Source organism: Mesoplodon mirus, assembly GCF_964341445.2.
Source record: "Mesoplodon mirus genome assembly, chromosome: 9".
In the NCBI taxonomy this organism is placed as follows: Eukaryota; Metazoa; Chordata; class Mammalia; order Artiodactyla; family Ziphiidae; genus Mesoplodon; species Mesoplodon mirus.
Window position 1 is genome coordinate 57,499,175 of NC_138985.1, and position 27,289 is coordinate 57,526,463.

Here is a 27,289-nt window from a genome sequence, read left to right on the forward strand (position 1 = left end):
ACACGCAGGCTCAGCAGCCATGGCTCACGGGCCCAGCCGCTCCGCGGCACGCGGGATCCTCCCGGACCGGGGCACGAACCTGTGTTCCCTGCATCGGCAGGCAGACTCTCAACCACTGCGCCACCAGGGAAGCCCTCAGTATTTTTTAATAACCTATAATGTAAAAGAATTCTGAAAAAGAATATATATATCTATTCACTTTGCTATACACCTGAAACTTACACAACATTGTAAATCAACTATACTTCAATAAAAAAGAAAAGAAAAAACAACAGGTATTGCATTTAGTTGTCATGTCTCTTTAGTTTCATTTTATATATCAATTTATTTTATCAATACACATCATATATTCGTTATTTTTTTAGAATCTAGGTTAATTGATAAAATGCACCAAATCTAGGTTATAAACAGCACCAATAGTTACCTTCTTGAACATCTCTTTACATGAGTCACTTTCTGTAATAGTTCTAAATGTTCATAGACTATACAAATGTTCACCCTCACATAATAATGCAAATTATTTTTTGAAGTGTTTGTAACAATGTACCCTCACCAGTGGTTTGAGACACAGCCTCTCTAATACATCTTGTTAGACTTCATACTTTTTGCCATTGTCAAACTTAATTTTGCCACTAAAGTAGGTATAAAATGCTATCTCACTATGGTCTTAATTTGCATTTCCCCTATTACTAATGAGGTTAAACATCTTTTAGATTTACACTGGGATTTATGTTTCCTTTTCTGTGAAATGCCTGATCATGCCTTTCCTCTTTTTATTCTACTGGGTTGTCTTTTTTATTAATTGGTTCCTTTTATCTCTTGGATATATGCAACAAATATCGTCTCCCAGTTTATAGTTGTCTTTTTTCTTTAAGGTATCTTTTGATGAACACGTAATCTTAAAGAGTGTGAATTTATTCATCTTTTATTTTATGGTTAGCATTTTTTGTTTCTTATGTACCAAACTTATCCCTACCTAAGGTACCAAAGATATTCTATATTTTTTTCTAAAGGTTTCAAAGTTTTGACTTTCACATTTAAGTCTAAATTCATCTAGAAATGATTATACTTGATGGTGTGAGGTAAGGGTCCAATTTCACTTTTTTCCGTTATATAACCAATTGACTCAGCATCATTAATTGAAAGACTTTCCTATCCCTACGGATCTTCAATGGCATATCTGTTAAGTTTTTTTTGTATATGACTGTGTCTATTTTAGAGTTGTATATTCTGCTCCATTGGTTTCTTTGTTTAGCTCTCCCAATACCACATTTTGTCAATTAAAAGATGTCTAGTTAAAATAGGTCTTGATATTGGAGAAGTCCTTTCTACCTTGCTCTTTAGATCTCTTGCAGTTATTTTTGGTCCACTGCCCTCCATATAAAATTTGGAATGAACTGGTAATGTTCTACAACAAATCCTGTTAGAATTTTTTGAACCTATAGATTAATTTGAGAATAGCTGACATGTTTACAATATTGAGTCTTCCCATTCCAGAATACAGTACATAACTTCCATTTAATTATATTTAAATTGTCTTTTAATAAAATTTCATGAGTTTTCTGCATATACACCTTCCTTAGTTACTATGTTTATTCCTATGTACTATGTGCTTTTTGTTATTATTTTGTTATTACAGTATATATATATTTTTTTCTTTTTTTGCGGTACGCGGGCTTCTCACTGTTGTGACCTCTCCCGTTGCGGCGCACAGGCGCCGGATGCGCAGGCTCAGCGGCCATGGCTCACGGGCGCAGCCGCTCCGCGGCATGTGGGATCCTCCCAGACTGGGGCACGAACCCGTGTCCCCTGCATCGGCAGGCGGACTCTCAACCACTTGCGCCACCAGGGAAGCCCTACAGTATATTTTAAATAACATTTTTGAACTCTATATTCCTGACAAGTAGATATGCAATTAATTTTTAACAGCTTTATTGAATTACAATTAATTTTCATATATTTACCTTATAATCAGCTATATTATTAAAATTTTTATTACATCTAGTAAATTTTCTATAGATTCTTTGGGATTTTCTGTGTAGATAACTGTATTATAAAATATCAAGTTGATTTCTTTCTAATCCTTACATCTTTAAATTATCTTTCTTTGGCTAAGGATCTCTAATACAATATTGAATAGAAGCAGCAATAATGGACTTCCTTGTTTTCTTCCTGAGTTTAATGGAAATGTGTCTAGCATTTTACCATTGGCACATTTACTGTAGGATTCTAGAATTTTTATCAGAATGAGTTAGAATACAAAGGAACTTACCTAACAGAGAGAGAATGATACCAGTTCTCTGATATTGTCAGGACTTGGTTAATGGCCCAATATGTGATCAAAAAAAAGATTTCATGTGTGCTTTGAAAAAATATATTCTCTGATGTCTTAGTGTATGCTTTAAGTACTGAACTATAAGTTCGTAAAATCAGCATGTTAACAGTCTACTCTATGTTTACTTATTTGCTTGCACTATTATTAATTGCATGAGCAGTAATTCTCCCACTGTGGTAGAGAATCTGTCAACTTCTCACTGTAATCATGTTAACTTTTGCTTTATAAATTTTAGGGCTAATTTATTAAATGCCTACAATTCAAAATCTCCCTAGTGATTTGAATCTTTTGTCACTAAAAAGTATCCCCAATAAGGCTTTTTGCCTCTTAATCTATTTTGTCTTATATTAATACAACTTATCTTTTTAAATAAATATTTGTCTGGTAAATCTCTTCTCATTTTAAATTAAATCCTTCCTATGTCCTTTTGTTTTAGGTATCTTTTTTTTTTTTTGCGGTACGCGGGCCTCTCACTGTTGTGGCCTCTCCCGCTGTGGAGCACAGGCTCCAGAGGCGCAGGCTCAGCAGCCATGGCCCACGGGCCCAGCCACTCCGTGGCATGTGGGATCCTCTCGGACCAGGGCACGAACCCGCGTCCCCTGCATCGGCAGGTGGACTCCCAACCACTGTGCCACCAGGGAAGCCCAGGTATCTTTTTAAGCAGCAGAAAATTCTTTTTAAAATCAATCTGAAAATCTGTGTTTAGCTGACATGTTTAGACTACTTACATTTATTTTGATTATAAATGTTTCTATTATCTTACTTTTTGATTTCTAGCTCCCTAACACATACACATATTTTTATATACATATGAAATGTAAACACTGATTTTTACATGTACATATAAATGTTCATATATATATGTATGTGTATCGGAATATATACATGCATGTGTGCATGTGTATGTACATGTGTGCATTTTATTTGGTATTAGATGAGTTTGGTTTTAATTTTTTTCTTCTTCTGGTTTAGAATTACCCACCTTAATTCTATCCTTTTAGTCCTTGCCCCTTGGACTAAAGGGCATCAACTTAAGTTCTAAAGTAAGATAATACCTGGGGACTTCCCTGGTGGTCCAGTGGCAAAGAATCTGCTTTCCAATGCAGGGGATGCGGGCTGGATCCCTGGTCAGGGAACTGAGATCCCACATGCCATGGGGCAACTAAGCCTGCGTGCCACAACTACTGAGCCCATGCGCTCTGGAGCCTGTTCACCACAACTAGAGAGAAGCCCGCGTGCCACAACTAGAGAGAAGCCCATGTGTTACAAGGAAGAGCCCGTGCACCACAAAAAAAGATCCCGCATTCTGCAATGAAGATCCTACACGCCACAACGAAGACCTGATGCAGCCAAAAATAAAAATAAATAAATAAAAATAAATAAACATTAAAGTGTTGTGTAGTTTGTTGATGAATTAAAACAGTAAAATAATACCTTAAAGAGTAAAGAGGACATTAGAACACTTTAATTGTGGTCATCTCTCTCTGATTTATATGCTATTGTACTGTCTTTTTGTAAAGTGTAAAAAGACATTATTATTTTACACAGACACTGTTTAGATTTATATACAAGTTTACTATTTTCTTTAACCATTGTTTCAGATCATTTTTTTTTCTGAATTATTTCTCTCCTTCTTGAAGTTTATTCTTTAGAAAACCCTTTAATATAAGTTTAATGTGGCAGTAAACCCTCATAGTTTTTGTTTATCTGAAAAATGTCCTATATTTCAAGAACAGAGGAATCTGTACGCTAGGGATACAATTCTAGGTTGAAACTTACTTTCTATCAGAACTTTAAAGTTATTAGTCTACTGTCCTCTGGCTCCCAATATTACTATTGATAAATATACTGGCTCAAAGCTTAGTTTTCTACATATAGGGTATTGCAGCCACTGGCATCTGTCTTTAGGGCAACCTGAATCTCTACTGCATGCCTACTGTTATTGTTCCCATCTCTGGTTTTGCCTCACAGTTTGTTCCTTTTGGGGGGTGTGTCTCCCATTTCAAAGTTTAGAAATACATCAACAAGTATTTTTTTAATCTAGGATCTAGTTGGTTTGAAGTGGAAGAGGCCCCCAGAGTATCTACCTTGCCCTCTGGCTGGAAGTAACACAAACAGGTTTCTTTACAGCAAGACTTCTCAAGTTTTTAATATCCTAGCCTAAATTAAAACCATCTAAGAGGGGGATATGGTATCTGGCTCTGCCCAAACTTATTTGACCAGAGCTTCGTACAGAACTAGTCTTCCACAAAATATAATTTGAAAAAAAAAATCCTGTTCTAAAGCTTCCTTTTTAAAAAATTTGCCCCAATACAGAAAAGAAATAAATTCAAAAAAATATTATCTTCAATACTCCTATTCCACCTAAAGAATCCCATTACCAAGGCTAAAAAAAAAAAAAAAAAAAAAAAAAAATTGACTTCACAACATGCCAGGCACAAGAAACGTATTCAAAAAATAATGATGATACACATGTCCTCAAGGTGTTCAGAAACAAGAGAATAAGTAAAATACAATTTGGCAAATGTTCCACTAGCAGTTTAATCTAAATAGTTTCACAATAACTGTCTCTTTAAGACTGTGACAAACTATCTTTATTTTTTAAATGCATATAAAATAAAATGTATCTTGTCTGATAATTGTGGGATAACTAGGAACCTCTAGAAAATAAAAATTGGAAACCTAGAGCTCAGAAACAGTGTACCATATTGTACCTACTTTTGGCTATAGACTAAACCATTACAGATTTTTTTCAACTGTTGCCAAATACATTATTCCAGTTTTCAAGAGTCACACTATTCTAGGCCTAGAAATACTAAAAATGTTTTTTTAAATCAGACATCTGTTTTTTAAATGTTTACTAAGTTTTTTACTTTAAACTATAAGAATCTCAGGTCATTAAATAGTTTCAACTCTTCTGTATAATTTTGTATGTATAAATACAAGTGGAAAATACATTTATAGATACCAAATAAAATGAAAGGTTGACTTTGTTGTTTTCTATTATTCAGCTTTAAAATCTACACTAGCTTTTCCTGGTAGACAAAATCTCTAATAGCCTATAGACTCTTCTCACAAGGAGTAGTTCCTAAAGACTTAGTATCCATTACCATCATCGCTGTGAAACTAGCTACTTAAGCTGTTAAGTCCCTGATTTTTCAACTCCTTGCCACTGGGCAAGCTGATGTGTACAGGTAGATTTTCATCGTAAATTCATGAGCTATTACCCCTACAGTTCTGAACTTTTTGTACTTTACTTTTTTCTTCTTGCCATTACCCACTCCCAACCACGTGCAATTGAAGGCAGGGATTAGAACCTTAGATCACTTAAAAATGTACAAACAAAGATATGATGAGGGCCTCCCTGGTGGCGCAGTGGTTGGGAGTCCGCCTGCCGATGCAGGGGATACGGGTTCGTGCCCCGGTCTGGGAGGATCCCATATGCCGCGGAGCGGCTGGGCCCGTGAGCCATGGCCGCTGAGCCTGTGCGTCCGGAGCCTGTGCTCCGCAACGGGAGAGGCCACAACAGTGAGAGGCCCGCGTACAGCAAAAAAAAAAAAAAAAAAAAAGATATGATGAGATAATTTCCCCCAAATTAACTAATTAACAAATTGATTAATTAACAGAAAGATGTTCATCCTTGTTAGCTTTTTAAAAAAGACATTTTTAAAATGAGAAATTAAAAAGCAGACATTTGTTACACTGTCATTTTAACTATATAGCATGAATGCTTAGTGCCAGAAAGGTTACAGAAAATTAGGTCCCAATGTACATTGCTACTTACAGTATAGATTGACACAGTTTAACAATATAATCAATAATTTTAAAAGCATTTATATTCTTTAACCTAGTATTTGCATTGTAAAGATTCCATCCTAAGGAAATAATTTAAAAAGCAAAGTTTTCACACAAAAATGTAATAAAAATGTCTTTTAAATTGTAAAATAAAAAAAATTAGAAAGCTACAAAAAGTTAAGAAAAGAGAAGATTATATAAAATCACATTATATCCATTCAATAATATGCTGCCATTATGAAGATGCATACATTGATTGTATAATATGGTAAACTGGGATAAGTGGTGGGGATAGAAGATATAAAATTGTACATGCTGAACTATTACAATTTTGTTTCCAAAAAAGAGTCTGAAAAGAAATATGTCAAATATTAAAAGGAGGATAAGGGATATTTCTTCTTTGTTCTTTCTACAATTTTTAAAAAAGTTTTCCATGGAAAGAATTTTAATATTTCTGAAAATGAAAAGTTTAAGTCAATAAAAAGCTTGCCAATACCTTACCCACCACCTCTTTTTCTTATGTTGCCCATTATGGCAAATTGTCCCTGTTTTCCCCCTCCACCTTTCCTAAAACCAAAGTAAAATTTTATAGTTCCTTTTGTTAATGTGAAAAGGCACATTCCTCCTATAACTATTTAGTTGGCAAACTTCTAAAACAATATGCTAATGAAATGAATAGACAAAATTTACCTTATTTCCTTCTTCTTTAAATTGGGGATTAATTATTTTTACAAAAGAGTAAAACAATTGACGAATTCTGGAATCTCCAATGAATGCAATATGTTTATCTACAAGGCAGTTCTTCGCTTCACTGAAATCAACAAAGACATCAATTAGAATAAGGAAAATCAGCATACTGGCACTTTTCAAAGCACATAATTTGTGAAGAAAGTAGTACAGCATTATTACATACACAGTTATGTTGCTTTAGAAGGTGGCAAGGTTTAACCTACCAGTCCGTGTATGATCGACTAATTCTCGATAATAACAGCCCTCATCTAATAAGTGTTTCAGATGTACTCTAATCATAGTAAGTGCTTTATACCTGTTGTCTCAGAATAACTCCATGAGGTAGCTATCCAAGTCCCAAAGCAAGAGTCCTTCATTCATGGGCTATTGCCCTGGGCCTGGTTATCTCTCACCTGAGACAAAGCAGATTGGTCCAAAGCTTTCCCTAATGCTTTAGAGCAAGAATATTCCTTTGGACTCACCCCCAACTCCTACCCTGTCAGCAATTCTCTACCATCACACAGAGAAGTACCATCTATCACTTTCCCTGATTCACCAACGCTTTTCTACCAGATATTAAGACCCATCTTAGAAAAGAAAACAAACAACAAAATGAAGAAACTACCTGATTTTGTACTTATGCATCATACAGCTGTGAGGTTGCCAAACTTTCTCTCCAAGAAATCTGCCACTTGAGAGAAGGTATTCACATGAATCATTTCCTATAGTAATTAAACACAATAATGTTGTAAACAATAGTTAAATTCTTATATGTTGGTTATTTGACCCCATTTAAGCCTTTGAGATGAGGGAGTACAGAGTTTTCTATACTTCACTATACCTTCTAGGTACATATCACTCATCCATGAGAAGCAAATATTAATATATTAATATTCAAGAGGATAAGAGCCACTAATGACAGATACTTTACCTAGAAAATACTTCATCCCCAATGCTACATTCACTGCTTTGGTAGTTCCTTCTGCTTCAGGTTTTCCTTCCAAGGACATCACCTTGCCTCAAACTAGCCTTTATATCTGTTTATCACTCCTACTTCTAGCTGGGAAAGAAAAGTTTAAGGATAAAAGAGAAGACTTTGGAAATGACTTCCTATTCGATTATTATAGTACTCAGTGCATTAGCATATCTGGAAACCGAGTAAATACTGAAGTATTTTATAAATCTACTCCCTAATTTTCACAGCTTCCCTGGAAGTGGGGTATTCCTATTCTGTAAATGTGCAAAGGAAGACTTATGCAAGAACTTCTGAAAAAGCTCAATAAAATTTCATCCTAAATTAAGGCAACTAAAAAAAAAAATTTCATCCTTTTGCAATCTCACAAAGATAAGACTTAAAACTCTGTTAGTCAAATGGTGGCTGAAGATACACATGATCAGTATCAGTAATGAATGCTGTTGTTAATATTTAGCCCCTCCACTTCTCTCGATTGTCTCTTGCCTCCGTTAGGATGACCAGCCAACTCCTCCCAGTGTGGTTGGGACTGCCACAGTTTTAAACAGAAAATTCCACATCTGCAAAACCCCTCAGTCCTGTGTAAACTGGGACAGATGGTTACCCTGCTTCCTTTGGCCATTTTACCGTACATTAGCTTAATGTACATGGTCAATGTACGTGGTTAAAAAGGGGACTGGAGACATTAAAAAAGTTCAAATATGTCAAATGGATGAGGGAAAAAGAGATGTGTACATTAACTGTGGGGTTATGATAAAATACATGTGTTTTTAAATTTGATCTCTAGTTCTTTATTAACAGTCAACAGCGATCTCTATTTGTTTTACAAATAGTTAAGGTCAGGATAGGGCATCTGGTAAAAAGAATACTACAGAACAAAATGGTGGGGATAGGGAAGACCCAAAGATTGTTAAAGTAGAAGAACACATCTCTTTTCTCAATCCAGTTATCCATTTATCTGGTCAACATACAGATAATGGTGATACAAATACAAGACAGGTATGCATAAATAATGAAAGTGTTGATACCACAGTGTCATAAATTCTAAAACAGAACAGGAAGGAAAAGTGAAAATACTGCATTATTCTGTTGGTGAAAAACTAGATAAGGAAAGTAGAATACCAATTATTACATTTTTGCAGTTACATATGTAGCCTGAGCAGTTTTTTCTTTATTTGAAAGATTTTTTAATAACATCTAAGGAAACTATAAATAATCAGTTCTTAATTCTTTCCAATTCTTAAAAACTAATACTAGTTCTAAAAAATTACGCTATATAAACAATCAAGGAGTAAAAAAAAAAAGGACTAAAGGAACACACAATTATTTCCTAAAAACAGCACTCCTGCTGCATTCTTTTATAATGGCCATATAGTAAAATCCTATTAAAAATCTAGTAAATGTTTAAAATTAGGATGAAAATTCCATATTTATAGCATTTCTACCTCTCTAAATACATCTATTAAACCAAGTGAAAAGTTAGTAACCCATCTATTTTCTAAAAAAGTTATAAGAAGTTGTAAATAACTGGTATTAATTCTGTGAAGTTTTTCTTTCTTCTTTATCCCTTCCTTTTTTTTTTTTTTTTTGGTGTTGTTGTTACTTGATTTTTGTTTTTTAATAGAAGCCTAAACAGGAACACACCTTGATCAGTCTTCAGTGTGTGGGACTATACTCTTTGTTAATCATGTCTATGGGTTATCAATATGATTTTGCGGAGACTGAAGTACCACACCAACGTCTTAAAATAACCAATTTTCTCCACCAGAAAATGTGTTTTAAAATGCCAAACTCTTCTTCCTCTCTTCAATATTACTACTCAGACATTATTTTTCAGTAGTTCAGCTAGTAGAAAACAAAAGCTCTAATCTCAACCCACATTAGAAAAACCTCATAGCAAAACAGATTTGAAGTTGTCAGTAACCAAGACACTATAAACCCAGTATTGTAGAGACTACTGGTCTTTCCAGGGAAGAAATTCTTAACCTGGTAATGAATGCTAGTTAATGGTGACTCTTCATAATATATTTTATGATGCAAATTAAAAAAAATAATCCTTGTATCTGAAATTAATAGTCTCTGTATCACATCAGTTAAGGTCCATTCAAAAGACAAAACTACACCAGCTATTTTAATAGAGAGGATGTAATATGACGAATTGTTAGGAAAGTAAAAGAACTGCTAATTAGATAAATGACAAGGCAAGAGGAGACTGGCTTTCATATATTTGTCAGCAAAATAATGAAAGTAGTAGTAATAATAAATACTATTATAATCTGATTTTTAAAAATTAACTGGATCGGGCCTCCCTGGTGGCGCAAGTGGTTGAGAGTCCGCCTGCCGATGCAGGGGATACGGGTTCGTGCCCCGGTCTGGGAGGATCCCATATGCCGCGGAGCGGCTGGGCCCGTGAGCCATGGCCGCTGGGCCTGCGCGTCCGGAGCCTGTGCTCCGCAACGGGGGAGGCCACAACAGTGAGAGGCCCGCATACCGCAAAAAGAAAAAAAAAAAAAAAAAAAAAAAAAAATTAACTGGATCTAAAAAAGAAAACTCCACAAAATTCTATACTCTAAAACTAGTTCTCTTTTCCTGGGAAGGAAATATTTTTAAAATCAAATCACTAAATGTAAATCTAAATGTTAAAATGTTAAAATAAGTTAAAATAAGTTAATGTGCCACATTTTTATTATGCATACTAACTACATGTAAACATCTGCTGGCACATTATTTTCCTTTCAAAATTTACCCAGAAGAACCCCAAACAAAAGAAAACAAAAAAACCGCAGTCATTATTTTCAATTGCTTCATATAATTTTGATAGCTACTTTAATACAACCAGCGTGAAATCAAAGTTGCCAAGTGCTCAGATAAATCAAGCTAGGAACACAATTAAAAAAAAAAAAAAACAAGCAACTAAAGGGATAGAATTATCTACTTCAGCTATCTCCAATACAAAGATTATCTAGATGAATAGCTGTCTTCCTTTTCATTCTGTTATCTTAAGCATAAGCATTCTGGTTTGTCAATCTAAAGTCTCAGGTTTTCATGCATGATTTTTCTATAATAGAAAAATACTAGGAGCAAACAAAATAAGTAAAAAGACAAACAAGTTTTAAAAAACCTGAAAAACAAAATAGAACAACTAAAGAAAACATCTGATGTGCTAAATAAACCGTAGCTTTTATTTTCCTTTGAATAGAATACCTCTGGCACATTGAAACTTTAGACTTAATCATCCTGCCCAGGCTGTGCGTTTCTTACTATCCACCATGAAAATACCAGATCATAGAGTTTACAATATGATCTGCAGAATATTTTATTTGCCTAAAATTCAGCAAGTTATACTTTCCTCTGTGCTGAAAAATCACAATTTACATTTTTCTTTAGATAAGCTAGGAGTGCCTCATTACAAGTGGTGTCATGTAGATCAGGATCTTTCTAGCAGTCAAAGAAAGAAAAGGCTGAGAGACCTAGAGCTACTTCTTTCTTGCTTTAACTTCTGAAGTTTTGAACTTATTTTTCTCCAAAACATGCAATAATATTTAACATTTGCATTTAATATGCCTAGTGATAGAAAGGAATTAGATTTCAATAAAATTAAGACGTTTGAAGCAAGTTAACTTTAACAATTAAAAAATTTAAATTCATCCAGGTTGGAATTACCCTTAAGGCTACAGATACTGGCTTCTTGTCACAGAAGTGATGTTTTTAGTCTGTAATCACAGTATTAATGGACATTTTGTGATTCAGTAATGTTAAAATTTAGAAAAAATAAAATTAAAAGAATATTTTTTAAAAGGTCATCCTATTATATTTTGTGAAAATAATGTTAAGAATGCAAAAAACCCCCACAAAACTCTACCTTCTAAAGTTGAGATCAGAACATGCTATTTGAACACGAAATTAAAATAAAACCAAAAGGACAAAATGCAAGGAGGAAAAGAGAAGGAAATAAGGACTTTGAAAATCTGTTTATTCAATAATTGTTTATGGAGTTTCTACCATGTGTTAAGCTCTGATGATTTAAAAGATGAATAAAATACCCTTGGAAGCTCAAAGTTTGTGTGGGGCTGTCAGATACAAATTATTATAATACAAAATGATAAGTATGTACTAGTATGTACTAGTTACTGAATTGAATTCCTAATTCCTACTTCTGTGCCGGTGACATCCAAACCAGGACTTGAAAGAAAAATCTGTACTTTCTTTCAAGGAGAGAGACAGGTTATTGCAGGCAGAGAAAATCAGATATCTGTGAGATATGCAAAAGGGCAAAGCATATTTGGACTGTGAGCCTGGAGTTTAGGAAGAAGGAAAAAAGATAAACATAGGTAATAAAAAGTAAGCTTTACACACGCAACTTTTAGAAAATCACCATTTACTGGAAAAAGAATAAGAAAACTCTTGGCTGGCACTGTGTGGCTGAATTGGTATTTTTAAATGGTTTAACCCATGTCCCGCTGGAAAATGCTTTCTCACTCCACCTTTTATACATCACCACTGTCTAAGAGGCTCTGAGAAAGGCAGAATATAACATAATGACATGAGGCAGACTAACTGGGTTTTAAATCCTAGCTCAGTCAGACTAACTGTGTATCTTTAGGCAAATTAACCTCTCATGCCTCATTTTTAAAATGTAAATAATACTGTAATTCGCTGAATCTAAGACCACTGATTATAAAATACACCATTATTTTATATAACAGTAGATAAAAATGTTATCAATTAAACTTTGACATGCAATTAAAGTTTTAAAAACTCATCTTGATTACAGAGATATTAAAAATGGTGGGGGGGAAGAAGAGGGGAGGATGAAATCTGGTAATTGTATCTACCTCATAGACTGGTTGTAAAGACAAATGAGTTAAAAGATGTAAAACCTTTAGTAGAGAGCACCTGGCATATAATAAAGTGCTCACTGATAGCATGTAGTTTTGCCAAGGCTTACTTCCTGTAGTATGTAATGTTTTACTTTCTGTAGTTTGTAAAGCAAGAGATACTGAATATGTGTATTCCAACTGCATTCAGTCTACCTTGCCTGAGGCAAACTCATAAGCATGCATTGAAGATTTTAATATATAGCCTAAACCTCTATATCTAATATAAGATCCTTTCTTATTCTAAAGATTTATGATACTATGATTCAAGCGTATGGTTATCCTTGTGTGAAAGGCACTGCATCTGACTCAGTTTCACACTGCCAAAGCATGAGGTTGGCTAAAAAGTGCCTGGTACGATCGTTATTTTTCCCAGTCCCTGGCTCAAGTTCTTGACATTCAGTATGGGCATGTACACACACCAGGTGTACTGCTTCACACTCAAGACACTGAAGCACCTACGAAAGCTGATGACTAGCTTCTGGGGGAGGCTTTATAAACAATCCCAGATTGCTACACTGACTCATAAGGTTCCATCTGACTTCTATTTTCCCTGCTGATGAGAGAACTTGAAAGGATGAAACATATAATCTAAATACAATAATTAGGGTCCAAGCTTATCAAAAGATAAAAGCACAGTTTTAAAAAGGGAGGTGAGGGGCACTAGATGTTTACATTTAGGACCATAGCATCACAGTTATAAAATTTATCTCCACTACCACATACATAAAATTGAGTTAATTACTGTCGTCTTATACCAAAATAGCATAAAATGATAGCAGTCAGAAAATTTTTTTTTAATTACCACAAATTAATGCATCAAATTGCTAGCTTTATTTTGTATATGAAAGTGTTGGACTTCTGTTACAGCAACTGCAGATGAAACAAAGTCTTACCAGGTCATGTGGCGGTGATCTATAGGAGGCTGGAGGAGAAAGGCCAAAAGGGTATAAATAATTTATCTTTTTCAATCGATTTAGTGTATTTATATAAAGGGCTATTCATCCAGTACAGTACTAGAGTATAAGAATTTTAATTCCCAAGCACTGCAGAAACAAAACAGCAGAATTGATCAAAATGTCCTTCACTTTGAAAGATTCCCTAAAATGAGAAGAGTTTAGATTCCAGTGGCCCCTTTACTGGATATTTTGCCAAAGTAGGTGTGAAGTTAAACGGGAAATGCGTTAAATGCGCACCTGTTACATATTACATCTTGACCAATTAATCTCACAATCACCAAGAGCTGTCCAGATAATGGCTTCGATAATACTAAGCCACAAATAAAAGATCCTATCATTATTAATTTCCCTCAGCCTGTCAAACTCTAAACTAGTAACATTTTTACAGAGAAAATGAAGAGAAAAATCAATCAACAAGGACAAGTAAATGCCCCTTGATGACTGAAGAATAATTCGTTCTGAAACAAGGAGGTTATATTTCCTTTTCCTCTTTACACCAGTCTCAAAACCCACACCGAAGACCTCCTCTCAAACTGCTTCCAACTTTTCATTGCCCAACTCAACTCCTGTCAACCTGTAACTTCTTTTCAAATATCTGCCCCAATGGCTTTACTTTGTAAAAAGTGTGCAACCAGAACGCTTTAAACGTCTCTGAATCGCAAAGCCTGGGTGACACCTCCTCCACTTGGCCAAGAGCATCTTTTGCCAGCTGTCACCCGGCGGCAAAGGAAAATGGGGCGGCCCATGCCGCTGTCAAACAGCTTGGCCCCGCTGTTCCAGGGCAGAGGCCGGATAAAACAAAGGCTAAAGAGTTGAACCCCTAGGGCGCAGAATGGGCGACACTACTTGGGGGCGGAGGTGCCCCCTTGCAGGGCGGCGCCCGGGGCTGGCCCCCGAGGGCCGCCTGCACGCCTCCTGCACGCGAGACACGGGCCTGGCGCGTCTCCCCCGGCGCAGCCCGCGCAGGAGCCGGGACCCCAGCAGCCACTGGGCCAGGCCCGGGTAAGCGCCCCCGTCCCCAGCGCAGGCTGCTCGGGGGGCGCAGGACCATGGGCTCTCGACCCGTGGCCACCTGTACTGGGGTCCGCTCGGTCGGTCGGGGGCGCCTGGCCCGCCGCCCGGGCCACCTGGGGGCACCTCCTCCCCCGCGGGCTGGGCGCGCCGGCGGGCGGCCGCGTGAGCGTGGGCGTGTGTCGGGCGAGGGGGGCTGCCTCCAGCCTCCGCGTCGCCTCCTCCCCCAGCCGGCCCGGGCAGGGGGAGGGCCCGCTCACCTCGGTAGCGGCGGGAGGCGAGGTGACACAGTGCGAGCAGCAGCACGGCCACCAGCGCCAGCACCTTAGCGCTCCTCACGCTGAAGTAGTGGTTGATCTCCCGCTTGCCCAGGTTGTAGGCCAGAGCCGCCATCTTGGTTCCTCCATGACAACAGCGCGCGGCGGAGCGGGGAAGGGGCGCCGCACAGGGGCAGCACTGGAGCTGCCGCCGCCGCAGCCAGGCGAGGAGCGGCCGCCAGCCCCCGCGGCCGCCACTCGCGCCGCCCGCCGGGGAGCCTGACCCCGCGGTGCCCCCGGCCTCTACCTGCCCCTCCTCGGCCGCGACCGCCTCAGCGGCCTCCCCCCAGCCCCGCCGCCGCTGCTCCGCCGTGCCGTTTCCCCAGGCGCCCTGGACGCCTGTCTCCTCCCCTTCCTCCTCCTCCCCTTTAGCCTCCTGCCTTAATAGCGGCTGCGCCTGCGAGGGGGGTCCGGATGCCCGGTGCTCCGGGGTCACGGGCCCCAGACGGACCTCCGGGGTCACCGGGTCACGGGCTGCGGCGGGCGGCGGTGGCGGCAGAGACATGGGGATGTGAGGAGAGGGGAGCAGGGTTCCACCCCGACCTGAACGCTGAACGCGAGCCTGGGGCAATTAGCTTACTGGCCGCTACCTGAGCCCAGGTGGGGGCAATAAAAGTACTGTTCCGGAAGACAAGTACACATCACTCCACTCCCTCCTTCCGCAACACACCTTTTCGTGAACTTTCTACTCCCCGAACCTGCCCAGCAGGATGCGAAGACCACCCCAGTGTCACCGAGGCTTATCGTCAGGTTATCTGGTCAGTCTGGCTGCCCCCCATGCTTGCCAGGTGTAGAGACTGCTGGTAGCCTTAGCACCCAACCCACGGGTAAGACCAGTCTTAACTTTTTTTTTTTTTTTTTTTTGCGGTACGCGGGCCTCTCACTGCTGTGGCCTCTCCCGTTGCGGAGCACAGGCTCCGGACGCGCAGGCTCAGCGGCCATGGCTCACGGGCCCAGCTGCTCCGCGGCATGTGGGATCTGCCCGGACTGGGGCACGAACCCGTGGCCCCTGCATCGGCAGGCGGACTCTCAACCACTGCGCCACCAGGGAAGCCCCAGTCTTAACTGTTAACTCGTTGCTTTGAAGCCCATTTCTCTTGAAACTTGAAAAAAAGTCCTCGGTTTGGCCAGTTCCAGTGGGTGAAACTCTACCAAAGTACAGAGTAGAAGGTACAAAGAGTACAGAGTAGAAGCTTAGCTTAGTGTAGGTGTTGGTGAGAAAAGAACCCCACTCTTAATTTTTGTTTACACAAGGGTTGGCTAGGATGGGCCAAACATGAAAAAGCGTCTCAGGATAGTCATTCCTGCTCCCGAAGTTGGTTAATGTTCCGTGGTTATCAAAACAGGGAGCACTCCTTTGCCTTGGTTAAGAGCTTGTTATTCCCCCATGTTTTGTTTTCTCCTTTTGGTTTCACCTTTGCTGCCTTCCAGGTGGGAGTGGTTATTTGCATTGCTTCCCTTTCTACTTGCCTTGTTTAGAGTGAGTTATTGATTAGTTAGGGTGTTTTCAGGTGTTCTTTGCAACTTTCCCATTTAGCCATTCCTGAACTTGTGTTTATAGGCCCCTCTTAAAATGATAGAATGTAAGATATGAAGGGACTATACAGATCTTGTCATCCCAATTCTTTTCATCTAAGGACTCTTTTTATTATGTTTTTATCCATGGACCCCATATCTTGAAAGATTTTGTCACTTAAATGAAATCACATACATCACTGTCATGGAAGTAATGCTAATAAGCAATAAAGCTAAATAAGTGTACAAACACTAGGCACTGTTCCCTGGAAATGGTCGCTTAATTTTGGCTGTCATTCTTCTGATCCAAGGTTCCACATGCTGGAAGAATTAAATCTGATATTGTAAAAAACAGATAAATAACTCTGCTAACAGTATATGGTCTACCAATCACATCCTAGAAATTTCTATGATGTCATCAACAGCAAATTAGAATTTCTGATCAGCGTATGATAACCAATGTTAGCCTGCAGGGTTGATTTAATGCCTGCCAAAAGTAAAGAAACTTGACATTTTATTTAATTGCAATTTCCAGAAGGCTTTCTGAAATATTGTAAATAGCTTGTGGACCTCCTTCCTTCCCACTAGTTTAAAGCTAATCCCTCTCCTCTGCTCTGAATCTCTTTCTGTCCCCCTTTCTTGGGGGTGTTGATGACTCCATCAGTTATCCCTATGTCAATCATCCTCTCTCTGTCTTCTTTAAACTTTCCCTTTCTCTTGGATGTTTCCCTTCCACCAATAATTCTATCTTGTTAGTAAAGCTCATCCATGGACTGTGTTTCTGTGTGTTTACCTCTCCATCTCTTTCCTTCTCTGACAAGTTCTAGAAAGAATAGTGTTGTCTTTTCAGCCTTCACTTGTTCCACTTCCATTCTCCCTTCTAAATAACTCTCAAATATGTTGCCTCCTCTCCATTCCCTTGTTGTTGCCTTGATGAAAGCATGATTTCTTGCCTGAATTTTTTTTTTTTTTCCTTTTTGCATTACGTGGGCCTCTCACTGCTGTGGCCTCTTCCGTTGCGGAGCACAGGCTCCGGACGCGCAGGCCCAGCAGCCATGGCTCACGGGCCCAGCCGCTCCGCGGCATGTGGAATCTTCCCGGACCGGGGCACGAACCCCTGTCCCCTGCATCGTCAGGCGGACTCTCAACCACTGCGCCACCAGGGAAGCCCTTGCCTGAATTTTTTATCCCTTAAATTCATCTTCCTCATGTTTGTCTCAAAAATTCAATCTTACAGCTCCCTGCCATTCTCTAACCAGACGGAACTTTCTTAAACTCAAATCTGATGATGCTAAAAACTAGTTAGTGGCTCCATGTTTATTTGTCTATCCCTAAACCGTCCAGAATGTTAACTAATGCTCAGCAGGTTACGTCAACCCTAATAATCAGATAAAAAGAGAAACCATTTGATAGGAAGTATTTCAACCATGCATTACTTAAAGCAAAACAAAAATAGACAAAACAAACAAACAAAAAAACCTGACTACACTTTATTCCTTCCCTTCTTTTTTTTTTTTAACCAAACATCTATTTCCTATTGTACCACAGGAGGTCATGGGGATAAAGAAGACAGGAAAAAGGACTGAAAAGGACCAGCCAGCACAATAGGAGGAGCTCAGTTTTGAGGTGAGAATCTTTTGGTATAAACTGTTCCTGCTCCACTGTGTTCATTTCATTACTGTTTATACTGATGGGATTTTAAAATTTGGGTATAATTGACATATAACATTACATTAATTTCAGGTGTACAATGTGATTTGATATTTGTATATATTGCAAAACGATCACCACAGTAACTCTAGTTAACATTGGTCACCATGCATACATACCTAGTTACAGAACTTTTTTCTTATGATGAGAGCTTTTAAAATCTACCCTCTTAGCAGCTTTTGAATAAGCAATATGGTATAATTAACTATAGTTCCTTTCTGACTTGAAAAATTCTTCCTCTTCTTTCCCAAAGCTGTCTCTTTCATCTGTGTCCTTGATTGTGTCAATAAGATTTCATTTGAGAACCTGGTATCATAAGTTTCCCTTCTTTATTTCTACTTTCAATTTCTCCCTCTTCATTGTTTGCCCAACACGTAAGCTCAAATGCTTCCCATTTAAAGCACCTTCCTTAATTCACCACACAATCTGTCTCCTCCTTTAACTATCAGACTTCTTGGAGGAACAGTCTGTGGTTACTGTTTCTATTTTTTTGTGTTGTTTTGATTACTTATTGGTTCTTTAAATACTTGAAAACTGACTTCTGCTTCTATTCCGTTACCTAAACCACTGTTTCAAATGTCAACCACATCCTAAATTACCATATCCAATGTCTTTATCTTAGCTTTATCCTTCTTGACTGTGCAGCATTGTTGAAATATTTGCTTTCTTAAAATCTTCTCTTTTGACTTCCATACCACTACACCCTCTGGCTCTCTTTTTTTTCTTTCCCATGCATCTCCAAGAAGAGTCCTCTTGCTTTTTCAAACCCTTATATGAAAGTGTTTGCCTGCTTTTCTTCTTGGGAAACCTACACTACAGCTATCACACTGCATCCATGCGTGTAACCTGGATTCCTGTTATGTACTCCAGACCTCTTTCACGTACCTCAGAAACTGCTTCATTGAGTGTCTCATGGTACCTGACACTCAGTGTGTTGGAAACCAGTTTTATTTTCCTTTCAAAACCATTCATCTTGTTATGTTTACCATTTCATTCCTTGCCACCACTATCCTTCAGTTCATTTCTGCTACTCTGACTCACCTTCTTTCTCCTCTGCCATATCTAAAGTATGGGTTTCAGTGGGGAGGTGTGTTCATAAGGTAAGCCAGTGGATAGTGAGAACAAATTACCAAAGCTTCTATTTATAGTTAATTCCTGTTAAAAAATGATTAAAGAAGACATTTTAGGTGATACAAACTTTATTTAACACTTCATGAAGTGGATAGTCTCCTTTCAGAGAACAGTAAAACGGGGTGGAAGCTTTTATAGGGTAAAGAATAAAGAACAAGGAAGAGAAAAACAGAAAATACCTGGTTGGCTGGGGCCACATAGTCAGCCTCGTTTGGGATGAGAAGAAACAAGGAAATAAGGATAGAGCTTAGAGTTGGCTTGCTCTTTGGGGGTTGCCTGACTGGATATACTGCGTTTCTGCTCAAGCAGAGCATTTATAGAGATATGAAAGTTTTCTAAGTTTTGGTTTGCTGACATGGCATGGCTCAGCAGGAGCAGATCCATCGTGAGCCCAGCAAGTTATTTCAGCATTCCTAGATACAATAAAATAAGGCTTCATTAATATTTAATATAAGGACCTCCCCTGGTACTCTGACTTGGTCTATATGTAGAGTCATGTCAAGTGCACTTGAAGAGGAATTCTGAGGGGAGAGTGGGAGTTCACACATCGGGGAGAGAGATGGACAAGAGCTCCCTTATTTGTTGACTTTCAGCATACTGTGCCTATGAGCCTATCAAATGGATTCACAGATTGTATTATCTACTCTTACTTCAACTCACAAAATGGAAAGTGGCTTTAAAAATCCCCATGGGGAATGTGAATTAAAGATGATTCTAACCATATAAGCACTATCAAACAAGAAGAATATACAGCATGGCATCTTCTCCTAAAATAAACTCTTCATCAGCTGCATTACATGGTTAAAAAAAAGAAGTATGTGTATATATCATAATATATACCTGACACAGATTATATACAGCTTATATAACATACAAATATCATACCTGGCATATACATATATGAACAACGTAAATCTGTAATAAATCAGGAAAAATTACAAAATTATCAAGATTATTTGAAATAAGAATTTACATCCACTCATTGTAAACCACGGATCTTGCTTGTAAGTGTATAGTGCTTTGAGATGAGAGTTACTACAGATATGAAGTATCTGTATACCATCAAAATTAACAAGCCATTTATAAATTAAGCATCTGAACATGAATTAAACCTCTCTCTCTTTGAGAGAAAAAAATTTGTGAATATGTATGACTGTTTCAGATTACATGGATTAGTTCATTGGTAGAGCAGTGCATATTTTATAACTAAATAAATATGCTCTAATTTTTAACTGATATGAGTGCACAGTCAAAAGCCTAGAATCACTTAGTGAATAACTGTATTCTGTTCATTAACTCTTTCCTCAAAACTCTTTCCTTCTGCCCAGAATGCTCTGGTTTAGGCTCCAACCTGATCATTGCAACACATTTCTACTGGCCTCCTTACCTTTAATTTCTCACTTTTTCAATCCCTTTTTAACCAATTGACTCTAGAATTATTTGTCTAAGGCTTATATTTGATCTTGTCATTTCCCTGCTTGAAAACTTGGTGGTTCTCTATTGCAACAAAATGAATTCCCAGCCTCTTAATATGTGTAAGGTTGTCTGTGATTTGGCCTAAGTCTCCATTTCTTCTCTTTAGTTCTCATTTTATCCAACCATGCTAGAGTACAAGCCAGGAACATTATATATCTGTTGCTTTTTTTCTTACTATTGCCTTAGCTTGAATACTTTCCCCCCTGTACCTCATATGCTACTTATTTAAAATCTCTCTTCTTTTTTTCCCCCTCCAGCCTTAATAAGGTATAATTGACAAATAAATTGTTTATAGTGTACAACGTGATGATTTTTCACATATACCCATACTTTGTGAAATGGTTACCACCATCAGAAAAACTTTCTCCTTTAAAGACCTGCTACATTTTTCCTCTTCCATGAACTAAGCCCCATGGCTCCTTGTGGGAATGTAACTCTTTCCCTCCTCTGATTTGTCACAGTACTTTGTTTCTGTCTATGCTAAGTATGCCTTCAGCACAAGGCAGCACCCAATCAGAACAGATATCTTCCTTCCTTGTGCATATTGTGTGTATTGGGAAACTATCAGTTCTTTTGGGACATATCCCACTGTGCCTTGTAATCTACTCAGTTATTATGTTTATCTTCCTCTTCTTCATTCCTCTCCCTCCAGATTTTATGCATTGGGGCACAGGGAATTAATACTTTTTATATTATTTGTAGGGAAAACTTGTGAAAGACTTAGAAATAGACCAAGATATTATGGTTGTCTTTGGTGGGAAACTGGGCATTGTCCAGATTATCAGATTCTATCGGGTCTCTGAATCTTTTATTGTCTTTGAGTTATTTTACATTGCTGTAAATTATATAATACTTATAGTAATGCAAATGATTCTTGTCCATAGAAATGCAAATTGTATCTCATTGGGATTCAGTTGATTATTGCTCTATGGATACTGAGCAGTTTTGAAGTTTTACATTTGTTAAGCAAATTTATTTCACCATTCCCAATGCCCGTATATATGTGATTCTTTGAATTCTCCTTTGAACCAATTGTAATATCTTTCTGGTTCCCTCATTAATTAATGAATTAAATAAAAGCTTTGACACATGTTCATTTTATATCTGTATGAAAGTCATGCCATATCCTTTTCTAAAAATTATCTTTTAATACATGAATGTGCCTTGAACTGAATAAATATTAATATTTCTTAAGTTCAGATTAAAAATCATTTAATGAAAAACACTGGAGAAAATTGAGACACTTTTCTTCCTAGAATTTTTAAGATTGTGGGATAGAGAAATATTTTCCAAAGTGAATTTGGCTTGTTTGAACAAGTGAACAATTTCCTCTACAAGACTGAAAAAACGTGTTTTTATTACCATGAATTTGAATATTGGCCTTTGGATTTTTTGATCAAGTATACCCAAAACAAAACAAAACAAAAACCAAATATCTGATTTGTATGTACTCAAATGTCAAAAAAACTGATACCAAAGAGTAAGAAATTATAAAGTATTACTCAGTTATTTTATTATATGCTTTTAGTTTTTAGTTTAGTTTTTTTTTAATCTGGAAGATTTCACCTTAAAACATGATACAGAAATCTCAGTAATCATTTGGAAGTTGTATAAAGTTAAAGTTTATACATGATATTATAGTCTTCAGTATAAGAAACACATCCTGAATTCACAGTCTGTTCACACCTGTCCTTCTTGTCTTCAGATTGGGAAACACTTGGGAGTCAACCTTAGGTCTCCAGTCCTTTCTGTCTAAATTCTCTGCTTATCCCAATTGTATTCTTCTTCTCCCACCTTTTCAGCTTCTCTTCTATGTCCTTTCCTTCTGCTACCAATTGTAGTTTTTCCCAAGTATCTGTACTTTTGAGAAAGCTCTTCACTCCCTACCCTCATTCACTTTACTGTTTGGACAAAGGTGAAAGCAGAAGAGATGGGGAAAAAAAGTGGACAGATTAGAGACAGGTTTTAGTAATAAAATGGACAGAATATGCTGATGGAGTTGCATGTGGGAAGATAAGGGAGAAGGAGAATCAAGGGTGACTTCTGTTTCTGGCTTGAGCAACTGGTGGCTTCAGGGACCACTTACTGACATGGGAAAGACTGGAGTGGGGGTAAGCTTGGGAAAGATTATCCTAACAGTTCTTCAGTTTCTTCTTGTTTACATCAAAATATGTTTAAAAATTAAAGCCCAGACAATCTAACACATATTTAATTTTCACATGAGAAATTCTGCCCCACCCTGCCACCCTCAGTACCCTTTCTCCAGGACAGAAAAATTCATCTTCCACTTTAATTCCCAAATTACACAGTTTTTTTTTTCAGGTGAAATCAACATTTCCTGTCAACAGTTAACAAATCAAGGGGGGAAAGGGATAATAGAGTAGCAATTATTTTGCCCTGGGTCTTCCTCAACGGCTGAAACACATTCTCCTTTCTGTAGAATAGTTGTTTTAAATTAGCTGGAGGGCCTCCCTGGTGGCGCAGTGGTTGAGAGTCCGCCTGCCGATGCAGGGGATACGGGTTCGTGCCCCGGTCTGGGAGGATCCCATATGCCGCGGAGCGGCTGGGCCCGTGAGCCATGGCCGCTGGGCCTGCGCATCCGGAGCCTGTGCTCCGCAACGGGGGAGGCCACAGCAGTGAGAGGCCCGCATACCGCAAAAAGAAGAAAAAAAAAAAAAAAAAATTAGCTGGAAATTCACAGTTCACAGCTTTTAAAAAATCCCTTAGGGAAGGCAAATATGAATATCTCCCATTATTTCTAAGGTGAAGGATGTTAACCATTGATCAGATCAGAGTGGGGCAACTTGAAGGGGAGAAAAAAATTCTAAATGACCTGTCTGGTTTCAGCAGCCCTCTGGCCCAAATGGTACTGACATTTTCATTAAACAGGTTAAGGAAAACAATAGAGGTTAATTGACTTAGTGGTGTTTCAGCTGAAATGGCCAAAACTGCCCAAGGCCTCAGGTAAGTCTAATGTTGTTAGCAGCATCTTGGCCTTCCACTTTATACTCTGTCACCTTTGAACGATCGTAAACAAATTAGGATTGCTTTTTGTATAACACTGTGTAGCTCACAGGGGTGTGTGAAAATGTATTAGGTAATGTCTGTAAAGCACTTTAAATGATTTATTCTTTAGCCAGTTTTTCCTGAGGGATACTTTGTCTCACAGGCTTCTAATTGCCATCTAGCTAGATGATAAAGAGCAATCTTCAACTGAACACTTAGTGGGTTGCAGGAGATGACTCACAGATCTTTTACTCTATGCGCACAGAACATACACTTATATTTCCCATCATGAAATTCTGCCTTTCTAACTAGCATATTTTTCGGGGGTGACATTTAGATATCATTTTCGGTTTGCAGAAGTGGCAGGTATAGCTTTGTGGTCATTAATAAAAAGTTTTTACTGCGGGGGTAGAATAATGTAGTAAAAAAAAAAAAGCGTAGGCTTTGAAAGAACATTCGGGGTTTGACACCTGGATCCACCATTTACTAGCTAAATAACGTGGCAAATCATTTCACCTGTTGAACTTCAGCTTTCTTTTTTTTTTTTTTTTTTTGCGTTACGCGGGCCTCTCACTGTTGTGGCCTCTCCCGTCGCGGAGCACAGGCTCCAGACACGCAGGCTCAGCGGCCATGGCTCACGGGCCCAGCCGCTCTGTGGCATGTGGGATCTTCCCGGGCCGGGGCACGAACCTGTGTCCCCTGCGTTGGCAGGCAGACTCTCAACCACTGCGCCACCAGGGAAGCCCCAGCTTTCTTACTTGTAAAATGAGGATAATAAGACCTATCACTCAAGGTTGTTTTTATGACAAAATGAGTAATGTATAGTTTTTTACACTTAGGTGATGCTTAATAAAAGATTCTTTTTTCCTTCGGAGTTCACTGTCACTGGTAAATTCACCAGAAGTTTTCTTAAATTTGCTCTCTACTGGTTAACATGTGTGTCATGGAGACTGGGTGTTTAATTAATAGAAAATAGCCAAGTCAAACATAGATACATTCCTTTAGATAATTAAATAATCCTTGGTTTAGTCTGTTAAACAATACTCTCGTATGATATTGAAATGTCCTGTCATCCACCTTTTGCCTTATTTACAAGTTTTAAATAATTTTGCTTAACAGCCCATTCTTTTGATGGTAAATAATCTCTAGAGATTTATTTATTTGTTTGTTTGTTTAAATTTCAAAAAATTTTGGCTGTGTTGGGTCTTCGTTGCGGTGCGTGGGCTTCTCTTGTTGCAGAGCACGGGCTCTAGGTGCACGGGCTTCAGTAGTTGTGGCATGAAGGCTCTAGAGCGCAGGCTCAGTAGTTGTGGCACACGGGCTTAGTTGCTCCACAGCATGTGGGATCTCCCTGGACCAGGGCTCGAACCCGTGTCTCCTGCATTGGCAGGTGGATTCTTAACCACTGCGCCACCAGGGAAGCCCCTCTAGAGGTTTATTTTTGATCACACACACAAAAGGCTGGTTTCATTATGCTTTGGAGTGATTGTTTACACAGTTCAGCAAAAGTTATTAACAGTCCGGATATGCCTCCTTGAGCATTCAGTACTGAGCAACTGTAGAGCCCAAAGAATTAAATTCTGCTGAGTATTGTCATTAAGAAGTATAAGATTCAATAATTTAAAAGGATCTATTATTTTTTTCTATCCCAAGATTAGGAAACCAAGCCCAAGAAAATCTATGCACCAGGATTTCATCTCATTTCTTATAGATTCTGGTGAACTCCTTTTCACTTCAAGTCCCCAACATGCTGAGGTTCCTGGCCAGCCAGTAAGTGATGTTGCTTTTGACCTGTGAGGCTTTAACCATAAAACAGGTACCAGGCTAGTTTTTTTAGGTGGGATTTGTAGGCATTGTTTTCACATATAAAATACAACACTTGCTTGTTAATGATGGTATTTCCTTATCTGATTAAATGTCATTTATTTTCAAATATGACTCCCAGGTGTAACCTTTTATGACGATGTCAAAATCTTCTCTGTTGGGGTGCAACACACAATTTTTTAAGTAAGAATTGGATACCTGGTGAAAGGAAGACAGCTTCTTTTTAACCCTATGCAAGTAACTTTGGAGACTCCTTAAAGATATTTGGTTCTAAATTCTGAAGGAGACACTGAGAGTTAGGAGCCTTTTTTTTTTTTTTTTTTAGCGGTACGCGGGCCTCTCACTGTTGTGGCCTCTCCCGTTGCGGAGCACAGGCTCCGGACACGCAGGCCCAGTGGCCATGGCTCACGGGCCTAGCCGCTCCACAGCATGTGGGATTTTCCCGGACCGGGGCACAAACCCGTGTCCCCTGCATTGGCAGGTGGACTCTCAACCACTGTGCCACCAGGGAGCCATTTTTTAAAATGTTTCATTTGTTGTTGAGAGTTACATTTGATGTTGAGAGTTAGAGATAAATTACCAAGTAGAGGACTTCTTAATCAAGCATCAGAAAATACACAGTTCACAAATAAATGCCATCAGTATTCCAAACCAAATAACTATAATTAAATTTTCCTTATCAATTTATTCATTTATTTATTTATTTATTTATTTACTTTTGGCTGTGCACGGGCTTTTTCTAGTCGTGGCGAGTGGGGGCTACTCTTCGTTGCGGTGTGCAATGGGCTTCTCATTGTGGTGGCTTCTCTTGTTGCAGAGCATGGGCTCTAGGCACGCAGGCTTCAGTAGTTGTGGCTTGCAGGCTCTGGAGTGCAGACTCAGTAGTAGTGGCGCACGGGCTTAGCTGCATGTGGGATCTTCCCGGACCAGGGCTCGAACCGGTGTCCCCTGCATTGGCAGGCAGATTCTTAACCACTGCACCACCAGGGAAGTCCCCATTCAGTTTTATGTATTTATTTCTTGTTCTACTGAATCTTGGGTCATCAGCCTTCTTTCACGAAGTCATCTCCTTCTGAACTAAGAAGAGTCCTGAAAATCCCAAGTCATTCCCAAATATATCTGACAATTGTGCAAGCAATGTTATCTTTATGCTGCAAAGTTGTTATTCATGAGCCTATTCACTGAACTATCAACAATTAAGAGTACATGGTATGGTCCTTTCCATGAAATTCTGAGATTTTCCTTTGTAGAAGATTAAAATTTTAACCTGTGAGCCTTTTGACAAGCACTAAATGATTAATATATTGTGGTAACTAACAATGTCAAAGCAGAAGACAGTAAAGTTCTCTATTGAATGCAGTACATAATTTTTTGTAAGAATTTGATCAGTGTTTTTCCTGGGAGTAAGAACATATTATGGACAATGAGAGCACTGACAAATCTCCAGGGCCTTCCAATTCATTTTATAATGTGTACAATCTCCAAAACGTATATGTAAATAATATTTTATCTATAAAATTTACCCTTTAATTTGACCACTCTTTTGATCAGTGCTTACACTAGAGTTGAGCTAATCTAGAAATATGACACATGTCAAGAAAACAGTTATTTGGGGCATCACCTCTTTTATA

At 38.5% G+C, this 27,289-nt stretch overlaps 1 protein-coding gene across 2 annotated transcripts in view; it reads right to left on the reverse strand.

The window, feature by feature from the left end:
• Nucleotides 1–15,285, reverse strand: part of CASD1 (CAS1 domain containing 1) — a 64,137-nt gene extending 48,852 nt beyond the window's left edge. The window contains exons 1-3 of one of the 2 annotated variants that reach the window (XM_082633007.1): nt 14,940–15,285; nt 7,485–7,581; nt 6,821–6,941 (exon numbers count right to left, since the gene is read on the reverse strand). In XM_082633007.1, coding sequence (XP_082489133.1) covers nt 6,821–6,941; nt 7,485–7,581; nt 14,940–15,072 — 351 coding nt within the window. In that variant the 5' untranslated portion in view covers nt 15,073–15,285. Of the gene's footprint in view, nt 1–6,820; nt 6,942–7,484; nt 7,582–13,605; nt 13,637–14,939 lie in introns of those variants that run through there. The other variant, XM_082633008.1, reaches the window with a different exon arrangement.
• Between the last annotated feature and the right edge of the window lie 12,004 nt (nt 15,286–27,289).